Source organism: Aythya marila (assembly GCF_965140915.1).
Source record: "Aythya marila genome assembly, chromosome: 3".
NCBI classification, from domain to species: Eukaryota; Metazoa; Chordata; class Aves; order Anseriformes; family Anatidae; genus Aythya; species Aythya marila.
This window is the reverse complement of record NC_139044.1, coordinates 8578303-8594616: the sequence shown is the minus strand read 5'-3', so window position 1 is coordinate 8594616 and position 16314 is coordinate 8578303. Positions and strand designations below refer to the sequence as shown.

General features: G+C 43.2%; 1 protein-coding gene across 8 annotated transcripts in view; it reads left to right on the top strand.

The window, feature by feature from the left end:
• Window positions 1-16314, top strand: part of KIZ (kizuna centrosomal protein) — a 60577-nt gene that overhangs the window by 23952 nt on the left and 20311 nt on the right. For 7 of the 8 annotated variants that reach the window (XM_082757156.1, XM_082757159.1, XM_082757155.1 and 4 more), the window contains 6 exons: window positions 2290-2860; window positions 5569-5782; window positions 9722-9880; window positions 10394-10562; window positions 13929-14091; window positions 15082-15147. In XM_082757156.1, coding sequence (XP_082613282.1) covers window positions 2290-2860; window positions 5569-5782; window positions 9722-9880; window positions 10394-10562; window positions 13929-14091; window positions 15082-15147 — 1342 coding nt within the window. The remainder of the gene's footprint in view (window positions 1-2289; window positions 2861-5568; window positions 5783-9721; window positions 9881-10393; window positions 10563-13928; window positions 14092-15081; window positions 15148-16314) is intronic. The other variant, XM_082757157.1, reaches the window with a different exon arrangement.

Genomic DNA, 16314 nt, shown 5'->3' with positions numbered 1-16314 from the left:
TCTTCAAAGCACTTTAATAATAATAAAGATTGTTAGTGGAGGAGCAAGTGGGGAGCCTGCATGCATTCCCTCCACTCCACAACTGAAAAGAGGCCTATAAGTGTGCTTTGTGAGAGGGTTCACTTAGCTCCTGTCTGAGTGCCATGAAATTCAGTAACTGATAACTTTGTTTGCTGTTTTAGGTAGTTTATCTACAGGTTTCTACTGTTTTGTTTTTGGTGGTAAAAGTTGTACCTCAGCCAACCTTATCTGTCATACAGTTATTTGGAGAATCCAAAGGCAGTGAACAGATTTTTATTCTGTAAACAAGAAGGAGCTTGTTGGCAATGTACTTCTGCTAAGTGCTATGAAGCACTTGTACCTGAATTGCATTTGTTTTGGAACACTAAACTCGGGAGCTGCTAAGTCCATAAAATACCTGCATTTTAAAGCAGCAAGTCCAAGACCCCAAAAGTAATTAGGAGGAACCAAAGAGTAGTGGAGATAGAATAAGTTGTGAACTTGATCTCATTAGCAAATCTTTACTACTTAAAAATAACTCCATGGCTTTTTGTTCTGTTTCTTGTTATGTGGAATTTGAGCCTTTTAATGAAACAGTCACGGACTAGACAAGATGTCTTTGTTTCCTTTAAGCTGCGTTTGGCAGCTGACTTTGTGTGGTAGGAAGAGGTCAGTCAACAAGAGAGAGATGAGAGGTATGGAGGTGACTGTAAATTGCTTTGCTGTGATTTGGGGCTGAAAAGCAAGCTGTGCTTAGTATGAACAAGGGCATTACGGTAACAAATTTTGGCTTTGCATAAACTGTCAGTGACCTTCTGGTGGTGGTAGCCACTCCTTCTAAATTGCTGTGACTGGGTAAGCGTACAAAGAGCAAAAAGCAAGTATTAAAGCCCTGGAATGTAGAAGCAGAGTGGTTATGTTGTTGGAAGTGATTTTATGCAAGTTCAACAGAGTTTTTGGATGAAAGTGTCATTTGAAATATTTCCACTTGGTGCCTGAGTTCTCTTGTGGAAAACAAAATTTCATCTACTTGGTGTTAGCTCAGTAGTTCTTCCTGTTTGGTGTGGATTAAATGGAGGAAAGAACACAAAGAAGACAATAAAGAAAAAGATTTTCCTTACTCTTCCTTGCTTTGTTAACATACCGTGAGTGAAGCTGGATATATAGACAAATGAAGACAGATGTAGGTTTCAGAGTCTCTGGGGACTCCTCCCTATCCTGCTGCATTCTCAAAGACCCATCTGTGCTGTGCTGTATGTCCAGGAACTTCTCTTGCTAGTGCTCCTTGGAGAAGGATGCCCCTCCATTCAGACTTTGGTCCAACTGCTGATGGTATTGCTGCACCAGACACAAGTGGAAAAACAACCAGAAAAGTTCTAAGATGCACTGAGTGTTAAAGTTTGGCTTGGCCAAGGAGGATCATTGGTGGTGGTGCCTCGCTGAGAGGCTGGTGGGGCAGCCAGCTGCCATGGCTGCATTCAAGGGACTGGTGTGCTCTGGAGGATGCCTTGGAGCCACGTCTCCTATCGTCATGTCTGCATCGTTGCCTATAACACCATGGTGTTGTAGAGCTGGCTTCTTGTTGCTTCCACTCCCCAGCAGGACAGGGAGCATCTCCAGAGCTGTGCTGCTGGGAAGGGCAGCCCCCAGCATCACAAGTGCTGGCATGGCACCAGGAGGGTGCTGATCTCTGGGATGTTTGGGCACATGGCTTTCGGCTTTCACAGGTGCTTGAGAACAAAAGGAAATGGGTAGTGGGATTTCTAGCGTTATGGGGTTTTTCTTTAAACCAAAGGAGGAGGTGGTTGCCCAGGAAATGAAGCTGTTGTAATGGCTAGGAGCTGTGTCTTCGGTGGGATTTCAGCAGCAGCTCTATGGCAGTTCCAATAGAAAGGTGCACAAAGTTCCAACTTGCTGGCAGCTGAAACCATGCCTACAGTGTGGGAGATGACACCCATCAGCTTATGTTAGCATGTCTTTAAGAATTATTTTTCTACAAATACTTTTTCTGGGTGACATGTGCTTAGTTTCAGATGTGGTGAAGTAACGAATGCCTGTATTAGGCACAGGGGGCTTCACCTTTGCTGGTTGTAGTATTTTGTCTACTCCTTCTGTTTCTTTGAAAGCAAATGGACAAAAAAGCGCTTTCTCTGTATCAAAGCAACAGTACAGCAAATTCTTGTGTGACACTTTTTCCTCCAGGAAACCGCCATGCAATCCTTGAAAAACTCCAGGTATATAATGCTGCCTGCTTGTTTCCTTAAGCAGTCTTCCACCTGTGTCTTCCAGAATCCGTGGGTTGTGAGACCAGCAGGAATTCACTCCAGGACAGCCATGTCAAGAGGCTTATATCACCCAGCAACAATCTTTATGGGCCGCCACATGTCAGCTGCCTGGAGCATGCAGCAGAAAGCCTCACATGCTGCTGAGAGCCACTCTGTGCCTGAGCCCTGCTCCCACAGACAGGCAGCACTGAGCAGTGATGAGACAGGCAGATGCTTCCCACGGGTGGGCAGTGACATGCTATGTACGGATAAAGCTGACAAACAGGATGTGAAGGCAGATGTCCTGGTGCAGGAGAAAATGCCCATCACATCCAGAGTGGCATTGGCAGAGAGCAGCATGTGCAGTAGCCTTACTAATTTAACAGAGCACAGAAATCCTGCTGAATGCTGCTTGCTGTCACCCAATAGAGGAAGTGTGGAGAGCAGGACTGCTGACTTAAACAGTGACACCTCAGTGGAGGAGGAGGATGTGACCTGTGAGCACCTGGTAGCAAGTGCAGAAGACAAGCAGCCTGTCCCTGTGGCATTTGTTCCTGAGCCCAGCATCTCTGAGGAAGACCAGGAAAGCATCCCAGGTATGATGGAGCCTCCGCCCGACTGTGCTGGAGCACACGTATTGCAAACAGATGCCCCAGGCTGCTGTTTTTTTCCCTACACCTCTTGTATTTTGCTTGAAGTATACTGTCACTCTCACTTATTTTTTTCTTTTTTTTTTTTTCTTTTGACTGTATTTACTCCCAGGCAATTCATCACAGGCTCACTGGGTGCTGAAGCTACTCAGTTTTTCACTTTCCAGCTGGGGTATTTTGATGCAAGACAGCTCTATGCTTCTACTCTGCTTTGCTCACCTCTGTTGGCAGAGTGGCTGTTGATCATCCTCTGCTCCATCCCTCAGGGTTTTGGCTTTTCTGCACTGTGAGCAGACAAAAGGGAGGAGGAGGATGAAGGATGTGCAAGGCAACAATCAAGAGCAAGCAGCTGTACTGGGCTTTTTGCATCAGTGCCAGACCTTCTGCAGTCCCTTTCAGTGGCTCCTATGAGGCTGCTTTGTCCTGGCAGCCTGCTGAAGATGGACCTCAAAGTTTAGAGGGGTCCTATTGGATGCACTCTGCTCAGCTGGATGACTTCTGTAAAATAAAGCCTCCTCATCCATCTGTGGCATGCTGTTCTTCTAGCAGATGTGAGACTTGGTCAAGTCTAACCTGAGAACTAGGGGATGGCACCTCTATTAGAAAGCGAAGATTTTTTTCTCTGCTATGACCACAGTTGTCTTGAAGTAGTTTGAGCCTCATTTTAGGAGTTTTAATGTCAACATATTTCACTGGCAGCATAGGTGACTTCTCTTTCAGGTTGATTTCCTTCTCCTTCAAATGCCTGTGCAGAATAGCTCATCCATTTCTGAAAATGAGATTTGGAAATGTAGATCAAGAACCAGCATTCTCATGAATTAGGCTGGATTAACTATTACTTGTTTCATGCTTTCTTGAGAGATGTGATGCAGGTTCTCCAGCTGGGATGTTCTCACACAGGGATGAAAGACTGTGCTTCCTTTTGAAGGCTGCTTCCCAACTTCTCACTTTTTTTTTTTTTTTTATTTTTTTGTCAAGACAAAATGTGTTCTCTCCTGTTTTTACTGGCTTGGTTGCTTATTCTGAAGTGAGCTAACAGACTTGTTTTTGAAGTTGCGGTGACAAAGATTTGTCTCCAAGGAACAGTTTCTTCCATTTTTAAGACCTGGAAGAAATGCCGTGCCCTGCCAGTTAACATAGTGATTTTTGACTTAAACTAGTTTTCCAAGCTGCATAAGAATAGCTAAAATGGAGCTTTTTTATGGGAACTGTTGGCAACCCTAGTGATGCAGGGACTCCAGCTCTCCTGTAATGCTTATGGCTTTCTGTATAGATGAAAGCTGCCATCCCCATTTTCTGATGATCTTCTGTACTACTTGCTCTTTTTCTCCCCCTCCCTATAGCTTTTTCTTTCCCATAGAAATCTATTTGCCTCTGATTTTCTTTCACCTGGCACACCTTCCACTTCTGTGCTGCTGTGAGAGGCTGTTCCAGCTGGAGTTGGGGGGGATGGATGGTCCCAGGGCTCTCCTGGCAGCTCTGTGCTGCCCAAAGGACAGTGCAAGGGGTCAGTGCTGTGTGGCTGGAAAAGGAGTGCTCCTTTAATTTCTGCAGTGGGGTACCTCTGCCTTCAGAGAAACCATGCAGCTGGGTTTGAAATTAAAATGGACATTTTGTCACAGCATGGTGATCCCTTTGGGCTGCCTACAGGGCTCGCTAGGTCTGCTGCCAAGCGTGTGCTGCAGAGCGAGCGGGCTGATGTCGGCCAGGTTTGGATTTGTACAGCATAGTCTTCCAGCTCCTGAAAGTTGGCCCTTTGTGCTGCAAGTGAGGGGAGCAGAAGGCGATTGGCTCCACTCTGCATAGCAGGAGCAACATGTGCCAGGCTTTGTGCAAGGAGAGGAGGTCCTGGTATCGGCTGCTGTTTATCACAGCCCTCCATAATTTGGGCCTAAGCTGAGCAAAAAGCTGGATATGCTGTACCATAAGCAGCTGCATGGATACTGCTTAACTCAAACCCATGGTGAACTTAATGGAGAACTGGGAATTTCTGTGACCAATGCTAATTTATTCCAACAATTGTTGGTCCATTCAGTTTTGGTGTTTTTTAAAAAGTAGGTGTGTTTTTTTCTTTCTTGGCACATGAGTCAGCCCTGTATTCTCCCTCTTTAGAAAAGGTAATTAACGTGCTGAATTTAAAAGCCTCTGGGCAGGCATTTCTTCTGCAAGGTTTAAAAAAACTGTGAAAGAAGCCTCTTCAGGTGCATTCCCCCCTCCCCCCCTTGGCCCCCCAAGAAAAGCTTTTTTGAAGCTTTCTCAATAAGTTTTTTTTTTTAAACTTCTTTATTTTCTTTTCCAGATGCAGTTTTGGGAGGTAGATGGTCTTCATGGCAGGGCTCCTTTTGGCTGGTACTGGGCATCTCTCCCAGCTGCCTCCAGTTGCAAATCTAAGCTGGGAGTGCAGCCAGGGCCTCCCCAAACTCCCCCTTGTGAGGGAAGTGCAGAAGGACACGGAATGTGGGGAGAGGGCATGGAAAGCCTGAAAGCAAAGCAAAGGCAAGAGGGGTGCTTGCTCATGTCTGCAAGTGAGATTGGAGAATGCACCAGGTGGCTCATCCTGGCTTAATCCCATGCACCACGACTCATTCCTTGGTCCTGCTAATGTTTTGGGAGTAATTTTTTTTTTTTTTTTTGTGGTGGTTACTGTTCTGCAGGACCCCAGGATGGCCTGAGTAATGGGCAACCATCACAGGCAGTGAGCGAGGACAGCAGCAGCGAGCCCCTGGTGTGTGCAGGCAAGGGGATGCTGATGGCAGCAGGGAACAGGACATGGGCTGGAGGCACCCACCCTGCAGAGGTATTCTCTCCACAGCCATCCAGCCCCTGTGCAGCAGAAGAAGAGCCCCTGGGCAGCCTGGCAGCAGATGGGTATGTCCTTGCGATCCCTAGCCCAGCGGGGCAGTACCTGTCACAGAGGTGTCCCCAGATGTCTTTCCAAGCTACAGAGGACAGCTGGTTCTGCTCCCTTGCTGTGCCCCAACAGAGCTGTGCCACTGCTGGCATCGCTGCGTCTTGTGCCCTGAAGGCAATAATCACTCTTTGCACGCTGCTTTTCCTGACCACAACAGAAATAGTGAAGGCTTTGCTACCAGCTCATATACCTCCCTCACCTTGTATGCCACTGGTGCTGGGCTTCCTTGCCTTTGGGCTGGCCCCGCTCATATGTGAGATGTGGCCAGTTGAAGTGGCTGTCGTGGTGCAGGGCTTGCTTGGAGGCCTGCAGGCTGAATGAGGGGTGGCTGTGGGCTGGAGAGGGAACACATATGGAGGAAAACAGCATGCTCACCTGTGGAGGGTGAGGAAATATTTTTTTGCAGTGTTTTTTTCCCTGTTTGTTTGTATCTTGATCTGTTTAGCACATTTGTTCTTCCTGTATCCATGTTTACAATGTATTAGGAGCTGATTTCAGTATCAGTCTGTTTTTTAATAAACGCCATTTGAGCAGAAGCTAATAGGCACCAATATACACTTATGTAACTTCACCATTTCACATTTGCATCAGACTGTTGCTTGCTATAGAAACATCATCTAATTTACATCTAAATAGCTTTTACAGTTTTTCTTTTGTATAACACCTGTTAATCATAACACTTTGCAGGGAAGTTGCATAGAGTGCTTGCCTTTGCTGGAGAAGTCATAGCTGAGCGGTGGTAATTTAACCTTTTGTTCTCTCTCTGTAGATGCTAGTGATGCCTAGTTGTTCATGAACTGATGAAAATATTATGCAATGCTCTTGAAGCCCAGCTAAATTATAAGAAAGGTTTCACTGTTTGCATTATCTCTGGAGCATGACTAAAATCAGATTGTAAATGTTTCCTCTCACATTATGTTGAGTTGAATACCTGTTTCTCAAGGCCATACAAGTGTGATCTCCACTGCTGTGTGTTTCTGCAGAAGAGATACAAATTTTAATTTTTTTTACCTGAAGACTAAAATGCAGATAAAATTTCAGAAATGTCAGGCATGGAAGATGCTGTGGAGCGATACGTAGCCTCTACATTATTGAATTGATAACCAATTGTTTTTAAAGTCCATCTCTCCAATGTACTCAAAATTCAGTGCATGTTCCTGAGTCCCGCAAAATAATTCATGAGCTGAAAGTCTTGGAGAAACTTTCCCAGTAATTAGCAGGTGAACTTCAATTACGTAAATAACAAACTATGCAGGCAGTTTTGAGGTCAATGCTCACTCAGCAGGCAAAATCCTTCTTCCAAGATAGGAAGTCCTATGTTTTAGGTTTTGGGTGAAAGTTCCTTTCTTTCCTTACTTTAGAGACATCACTTTAACTGAGCTCTTGTTTGGGAAAAAAAAAAAAAAGTTTGTTCCCCCAGAAGAAGTGTTTGTATGTTGTATTTTACTTCAGAATTAACCTGTTTCTTTCCAGTCTAGTTTCAGCCTGCCTTTTCCAGGTGGAAAAACAGTGATCTCATGATAATGCTGTCAGGTGGCCAAGGAGAGGTGACGTTGCTGGGAAGGGTCTCCTAGGGCAGTCTCTGAGGCTGGGTCACAGCCCACAGTGGGGTGATGCAACTGCTGTCATAGTCACTGAGGATGGGGCTTCTGCTGAATCACGGCTGTGTCAGGGCGCTGCGGGGCAGGTGTGCTTGACTGGAGGCTGCATGCACGCCTCTCCCAGCTGGTGCCCTCTGCTCCAGCCCGTGGTGCCTGGCAGGCACAGGTCTTCCAGGGGACTTGCTGGGGCTGCCCCCAACTCTCCCTGTGGCAGGCACCTACCCTGCTGCCTCTCTGTCCTTTTGGAATTCCTCAGGGCACCCAGTGCTTTATTCAAGGGCTTAAAAATGGGGAGCGGGAGGGGGGGGAAAGGGTCTCTGAGAATTAGTGTGTGGAAAGATGATGGCTATTTTAAGGCTGGTGTTGAAGGGGTGGAGAAAGGCAGAGCTTATGCCTGTGCTGCTTCAGCTGCATTGAAGAGGGCTTAGCACAGATGGATTGTGCATTACAAAATGTAACACATAATTCAAGCTGTCAGCTTAATCAGACTGTTTCCAGGAAGCAACCTGTAAAAGAGAAGGACCTCTTGTTTGCTGACCTCTGATCCGTAGCCTGCTGCAGATTGTCATACATTTTGTTTTTTCTTTATGTTGGTGTCCCTTCCTTCCCCTTCCCTTTTTATTATTGTATCCCTCTCGAGTGGCACCCTGGAAGGACCACCCAGGGGGAGGGAGACAATAGGAAACGAGCCAGCCGCTGAAATACAGGTTTTGTAAGACTTTGGGGGAAGAAAAAGCACTGTTTAACTGCATATGCTATCTCCCTGGTATTGTTTTGCTGATCAAATGTCTAGGAAACTCGATGCAATGCAGGGCAGCTCCTACTCAAATGCTCACTGTTGCCAAACAGTCTGATGGAAAACAAAACTTTGGTATATCTTAGCATAATTGCAAACATAACGTGAGCTGTGGCGCAGAGTGTTTTTCAGTTGGTAAAGCAAGGTTGGCTGTGTAAATAGCAGCTTCCTCACAAAAACCTGTTTATGTGGACAGGCCCTGTGGGCTGGTGGAGACCTGGGCTGGAAAGTGCCACACAAAGCGGGCAGCCTGGCTGCGGGGCGAGCAGCCACTGTACCCCTATAGGCTTTGCCTGCTTTGTTTCAGGGTGAGGAGACCTGGTTCTGATGCAGCGCCTCAGCGCTGCTGTCCTGGGCAGTGAACGGGAGTGCTGCAGAAAATGCAGGGAGGAAGAAGCTGGCATCTGGCCATCTAAGGAAAATAGCAGAGTTTTAGGAAAGCAGAGAATATTTCCCAAGGTGGCATATTGCCTTTCCCAGTTTTGTGTGCTTTTTTACAATGCATCAAAGAAAACTTGGTTCAAAAAATCAAGCTGATCTCTTTCAACCTTTTGAAACCACCTCATAATTTACATTGTTATTACACTGACCATTTTTCTCAGGCGTTCTTTCCTTTTTGGCATATTCTTTTTGACTTTGAGATATTTACATTTCCCAACAGCTGGAGAGAAAAGGCTAGGGATGCAAGAGCTGGCTGGCTCCTCAGTTGGGAATAAGAAGAATGTGCAGAAAAGACTTCAGTCTAAAAAAAAAAAAAAGCTGTTTTTTTTTTAATCAGGATTTGCAATGAAGGCAAAGCTGGCTGTTGTTTGTTGTTGAGCTGCAGGACATAGTTTGCTGCGTGTGCTTATTGTGCCTTGTCCCACCAGTCCCTGGTTTGCGGGGAGATCATGCCTGTGAAATAAAAACATGTTTCCGTGAAAGGAGACCGTCCGCTTAAAGTGGCTAATAATGCTTTGCTGGGGTACAGAATAACAACTAGAAAAAACCTTTCTTAAAGGAGGAAAAAGTCACCAAACCCCTTATGTTAACAAAAGCGGGACCAGATAACCCAGACTGTCACTCAATGGCAACGGGCTCCTAATTGCAAGAGCTGGGAGGAGCTTTGTGGTTTTACTTAAAATTAAATGTCAGCCTTCTTAAGCTAGGATTTTCATAAACACTTAGTTGTTGGAGGATTTCTGGGGAGTTACAAGGAAGGGTTTACAGGACTTGGCCACGCAGCCCGCCGTTAGGAATGGGTTTCAATATCACAGTTGATTTGGCCAGAGCAGATGCAAGGTGCCATTTCAGCTTTAACTTGTCATGATGTTTCTACCCTCATTGTTTGCGTAACCAAACCCTTGCAAAGACCTGGTCATGGGCATGCTGCTTTTGGCTGTCCCACTGGTTATCCCATTAGCCAAGGGCTATATGACAGGCCTTGCATCCACCCCTCTTCTGGCTGTCTCTCTGATCTTCAAATAAATACCTCACATCGCACCTGCTTTATTTTGCAGCTTTTATAGTCAGGCCAGTAGCCTGAAAGAAGATGACCTTGAAGCTGGAGAAGCAGCTCTCTGTCATCAGCCAAAGGCATTACTGCAGAGCCTGCGGGGTGGCCACCCCCTCCCTGGGAACATACTGTGTGCTGCCCGTGGGGTTGGGGAGCAGAGCAGGTACGTGGGGACCAGCCTTCCCTGGGGGACTGGCATCCTTCTTCCCACTTCCTTCTTTCCTGTGTGTATGCCACAAGGACAAATTAGAGGTCTCTTTAGTACAGCAATGAAAACATTTTCCATTCTTTGTTACTTACCTAGTCCCCTGCGTTAAGCAACACTGGAGTGTTGGCAGGATCAGGCACCTCTTAGTACTGAGGAGGACTCTGTAACTGCCTAGCATTCCTTCCAGGGCAGATGTGCCTTTGAGTTCTGTGTGTTATTGTTCCTGATGGCTGCCTTTGCCTGACCTGGCTTGCCACAGTTCGTCCAAGTCAAAAGTGACTTATTTGCTTTTGATGCTTTTACAAGCAAAAATAAGGAAGTGTATGCTGTGAGTTAAGGGCAAAAGGGGTTGCACATTTTCTTACTGCATACTGACCTGCCCCTCCAGCCCCAAGCAAGCAGACAGGCAGGGTAGCTCCCATCTGAGCACCGTAGGCTCTGAGCCTTGCCTTTGGTTGTATTCCCTAGGGCAGACCTGCCACAGGATGTGGATGTACTGGATGTACAGGATGTACTGCAGGCTCCCCTGAGAAACCCCATGTCGTTTGTGGCAGGGCACTGCTGTCTGCTTGCCGAAGAGGTGGTGGCGATGTTTGAAAACCTGCTGGTTTCGGGGAAGGAAGTGCCAGATGACCAGGTTGGTTTTGGTGTCCGTCCGTCTGTTTGGCTCAGGTCACTTGCAGCTGCTGCTCATCACAGTTGGGCTGCACCGAGCTCCCAATGGCTGTTTGTTAGAGAAAATTCCCACAGCTTAGCGTCACTTGTAGCATGCTGCACGTCTGTGGTAACAGGTGCTGGGGTTTTCCGGTGCACTTGGCAAGTTTGGTAAATGCTCACTCTTTTCCCTGCCTGGGGTTGTTAAAGAGGGAATCATGCAATGGTGCAGTGATTAGTGGGTCTTCCCCCAGTGTGCTGGCCTTATTGTAGGCAGAGTGAAATGGAGACACTGCTAAAAACAGGTATTTCTTAGGGTAGGATGTTCTTCTGCTGCTATTCTTGTAATTCACAGGATGTATTCGACTTTTTCCTGTCTTGCTCTTTCTGTGTTTGGAAGAGAAACCTGAATTCCACAGAAAATGAGGTACTGGAGGCCATGGGGGCACTGAAGAACCAAGTAACCACAAAATGCATGACCAGAAGTTGTTGTTTCTCAGGATCTCTGTCCCCTTTAGCATGCTTTCTTCTAGTTGACATCAGTCAAAGTGGGCATTTTAGTATCCTGTAAGAACAACATAATGTCAAAATCAACAGTGCCAAAGGACTAAATTGCACTGTTAAAGTGCAGCAGGCCCTGTCTGCGCTTCTAACAGTACCCAGTACCTGGGTCCTGGGGAAGGACGAGCAATTAGTGCTCATTTATCAGCCCTTGGAATTGCTAGAAAGTGGGTAAGGAGAGAACAGACTTTCCATGTGTCTCAGGACACAGGCGTAGGTGCAGCGTATTGCCCCGTGGAGCAAGCAGCCCTCTGAGGTCTTCAGAGGTGCCTGCTCTACCCTTCAGATCTGTTACTGATTTAAAGAAGCTAAAGAAGCTCATGCTTGCTGTGGTGCAAGTTTATCACAAGGCTTAATTATCTGTTTTTCTCTGTGACTTAATAGCTTTTTATCAAGCATGATAGTGTTTTTTTTCCTTTTTTTTTAAAAAACAAACAAACAAACAAAAAAACAAAAAAACAAAACTGAATTGTCTGGTATGCTAAATATGCAGCAGATTTTACAGATAACAGCATCTTTGTCCTTTTTAAACTTTAATGTGAAAGATTATAAGCAAACTCTACAAATTTTGTAGGAGTTATTTTTCCTTATGTACAAATGACAGGGAAAGAAAGGAAAAAGTGTATGCACAGGTACATATGCATGTATGAACATATATGTAATACTGCCAGAGCAAAAATATTTGTTAAAGTTCTTTCCCCTCTAATTTTTAATGGGAAATTAGAAAGCAGTTTAGGCTATATTTTGGTTTTAATATTTGATAGAAATAAGGATAATGAAATGTTTTGTTTAATTATACACTTTCAGTGATAGCCAAGGTAACTTTTTTCTGTCTGTGGATTGTATTCTGCCTTAAAACATTCAGCCTATTAAAAAGATGAACAAGGAATGTGTCCTTGCACTGGTGGCAGATAAATACTGTACATAAATTTACGATTGTATGTAAAAAATTTGTATCAAGTCAAATCTCCATAACGCTGGCTTTATGGGTGAATATAAGCAGTAACAATCTGCTTATTGCTACTTTTTACTGTGGCCTACGTATATGCATTTAACTCTTATTTTTCCATTTAAAAGAATCCATTCACCTGAATGTAATCCCAGGATTCATTTTATGCTTTGAAACGCCTGACTTCCAAGCAGGCTGCACAGAACAGTAGCTATATAAATTACTATACATATATATATATATTTATATCTTATAATATTTTTATTATGTGCAGGAACAGTTGCTTTACCATGAAGATGTATGTAATGTAGTTATGAACTTCATTAGCCATCTGTACCTGGGGATCTTAATCATTTGTGACTTCAGATCTTGAATTTTGGGTGAGTCCGGCTCATGTGGGACAGCCACAGCGAGCTGGCTTCCTCGGAGTTCTTCCAGAGAAATTAGCAGAGAGATGCTGCTAAATGGCAATGAATTCTCATGGTAAAGACATCCCCATCCTACCAATAATTAAAGGGTTTCATTATATTCAGAAAAGGAGACATAAAATCCCTGGTTTTTGCTGCTGAAGTAGCAGCTTGCTTTCCTTGTTTTTGTGTGGAGTCTTCCCCTGTGTAAATTCAGTAGGGGGGGAGGAAAAAAAAACAAAACACAACAATATATCTGTTAAAGTTATTTGCTTGAGACTCAAAAAGTTGCCATTCAGGGCTCCCAAATAAATATGTGATTGAAGAAAGGAGACGGTGAAATCTTGTTGAGAGTCCAAAATGGTTTTGGACTTGAAGTCACTTCAGTCTCTTAGGTAAGCATAAATAAATTAAGTTACAAAAGTTGGGATTATCTCTGAGGTGCTGACTTACTTAGTATTTAATAGCTAATTTAATAATAAGGTGATTAGAGTTTAAAAAAAAAAAAAAAGACTTGTAGAGTCAAATCCATGCTTTGTGACACAATAAAAACAAAAGAATGCCCTACAAGTTTAAAAAAAATAAAATAAAAAATGAAAGAAAGGAAAGATGCCCCCAAAGCCTTTGCTGCTCCTTGTGGAATAATAAATGACAGAAAGAATGTTTTCTTCTGCTCTTAGAGTCTGATAAAGCAACAGACTTGGATGACAGCTGAAGAAATGCTTGTTTTTTGTTTTTTTTTTTTTTTTTTTTTAAAAAAAGCTAGCTTTTAACTTCACTATGTTTACACTAAACTCAGCTCCTTATAAAGAAGTCTGCTTCCCATCTAATGTTTTCATCATTGAAAGTAATGTTTCATTAACAGAGGTCAAAATAGTGCTGCTACAGGGATCTGCACATGCAGACGAGAGAATAAACTTGATAAATGTGTAGTAATAATACAGACTAAATTCTGAATTGAGCCCGAAGGAAGCCAGTGATGGGTCAAGTTCTTTGGCTTCAGATTCACTTACCTCAGTGATGTTTTGTTGCAGCTATTGCTGACAATATGTGTTAATTTGCCTTTTTGCTGTGCCTGAAATGGAGAAGGAAAGACTTTTTTTTTGTTGTTGTTGTTCTATTGCTGTTGTAGCATGTGCCATCCATTCTTACATTTTGCTTACAGTAAATGCATAAGGCACAAAATAAGAACAGTTTCCGGAAAACATAGCGGTTAAAAGAATAATTCAAAGTTTGTGTTACTTGAAGGCAGAATGCAATTGCTGGGCTAGCACTGATTTAACTCAGAGGTAATTCAACATCTAACAGAAATACACTGGAAACAGATTACTCTGTGAAGTATAGATTAGCCTAAATGTATGTTGGAAAATGCTGCTGCTCGAGACTCAGGATAATAGGGCTGCGGTTATTTTTATTTTTTTTAATGCTGCAGGCTCCACCGCTGTTGAGAGAGGTCCTTCCAGAAGAAGGGTGTGGAGATAGGTCATCTATTCAGAGTAATGAATCATCTTACAGCTTGCCATCGATCCCAAATGATGGTGGGGAAATAAAGCAGGCAAAACACGCTCCCCAGCTTGATGGCACAGGAAAGCAAGGTAACAAGTGCTAAAAGGTCTGCCTCTGTGCTCCAAGTTACTGCTGTGCTCTGCTGCAAGGTACAAATGTGTTATCCAAATCTGCTGGGGATGGTTACACCTACTGGCAAATTACAAATATATTAATGTGATTTTTACGAAACATTGCAATGTTGTTCGTCACTCTTGTTACTTCTTAAAATGAATGCTACCTGTTGTGACTGTTTTCTTTCTGTAGAAGACTGGATATTGTGGTAATTATTGAAACAGGATCTATATGCATATACATATTTTTAAAATGTTTAGAAATTGTGTGATATCTTAGCTGTGTTTTTTTATGAAGCCAGACTGCAGAACATATTTTCCAAAATAGGAGTGTTGATGATAAGAAAGGTGTGCAGTGCCATTTCAGAGCCTAAAAGGTGGATGTTAGTGAAAATCCAGTTAATTTCTTTAGATAAGGAAGTAATAGATTAGTTCAGTGTAATAACTGGCAACAGCAACTTGCTCAGCCTGCTCTCATAGCATCCCTTACATCAAAGTCTAGAAGAGACGGGCAATTAAGTTGCAATGCTCTTTACACAGCAAATGTAAACAAACTGATTTAGGCCTTCTAAATCCATGCCACTTTTATCTGCAGAGGAGATGGGGACTTTGATTTAAACTAATTTTCAGTGGTTGGTATGATCTATGCTGTCGCTGTTGGGCTTCTGGACAAGATCGCAGAATTACTGTTGGCTGTTTGTTTCTGAAATCCCATTGGGTCTTAAATTATTTAAGACATTTGGTTAGCTTTTCCTTTTTCTCTGGGAGCTACAGAGGCACAGCAGCACTGCATTCGAGTAAAGTTCACAGTAGGCGCCTCTTTTAAGAACGGTAATGGATAGTTTAGATCAATAAACAAGAGATAACAAAAGTGAGAAATTAAAGGGAGTAGGGCTTAAAAGAAAACAAACCAGTCTGATCGCCACCACTTTGAAATGTGTTTCATTATGGTGTGTTCACATACAGAAGTCACAAGCTGGTGTGAAGATGAGAGCCAGGAAGAAAGCGTGGTAAAAAAGATTCCTATTACAGGTAAAAGTAATGGCTGCGTATTAACCTCAAATGCAGTATTCAACTTTATTATATAATCAAAATATGGCATTTTAGGGGCTTGGGTCCACTAATAGTGAGTAAATTCAGCTATTACATACCGAGCACAAAGATTAAATGCAGGATCATAAAGTACACACTCATGTTAATGTAAACCAAGATGGAAAATAACAGTGCCTATTTAATTCCTTGTAATCATGTTACACATTTAAACCATGTGAATATCCCGTCATTTAGCCTTTCAGGTCCTAGTATCAGTGTTACAAAGGTCAGTCTCTGTGGGGAAGATCCAGTAATTATATGGCAAACTACAGATGTTTCTGATTTGATTCTTTTCCTTTCTCTAGTAATTGAATGTGTATCATTAGAATAAGCGCAGGGAAAAATCCCGCTAGACAGTAAGCTGTGCTTTTGCCTCTGTTACAAAAGCTGACTGATAACACCAAATTTTTAGCAATCAGGTTTTATCAAACCGTGTTCAGATCTCCCTGCAGCAGATGCATTAGGCTTGCTTAGGATCCTGTGATGCTGTTGCTTTTCAGTTGTGAAGTATCAATAATGCATTAGTATTCAGGGCAGAGCTCTTTGCAATAAGTCTCAATTTTCTTTTGCCTGATTTGGTGGTGGGCTGCTTCATTATAAATTTTGATGTTTGGCTAAATATTTATTTATGCAGGTGTGTACTCTGACAAAAAGGTGCAAGGGCATCTGTTGCATTCGCTGTTCTTGTCTGCTCTTTTACGGCTTAAAAATAGCCTGTCTTTGAGTGCAATTCATTTCTCTATGGAGATTTTCCTCTGCTGCTTTTTGAGCCTAATTTGCAGGTGAAATATAAAAATTTGCTTCTTGTATTCCCAAATTACACTGCAGCATTAATATGTTAGCCACATAAGTTAAATTTTTTTTGAGGTTTTGAGAGTAGAATGCTTTCCTTTTTTCCTGCTGCTTAAAATGTCCTTCACTTGCACACAGCAATGTATTTCAGAATGTAAGCTGCACTGATATTTTTTCAGACGAATTAAAAGCACACAAATTACAAACCACTTGAATTTTCAAATGACAAGTGTGATTTATTTCATGAAAAACATTTATCTAAAACTTTGCAGATTTTGTGATAGGTTTAATTTTCTTTGTAATTTAAAAGGATTC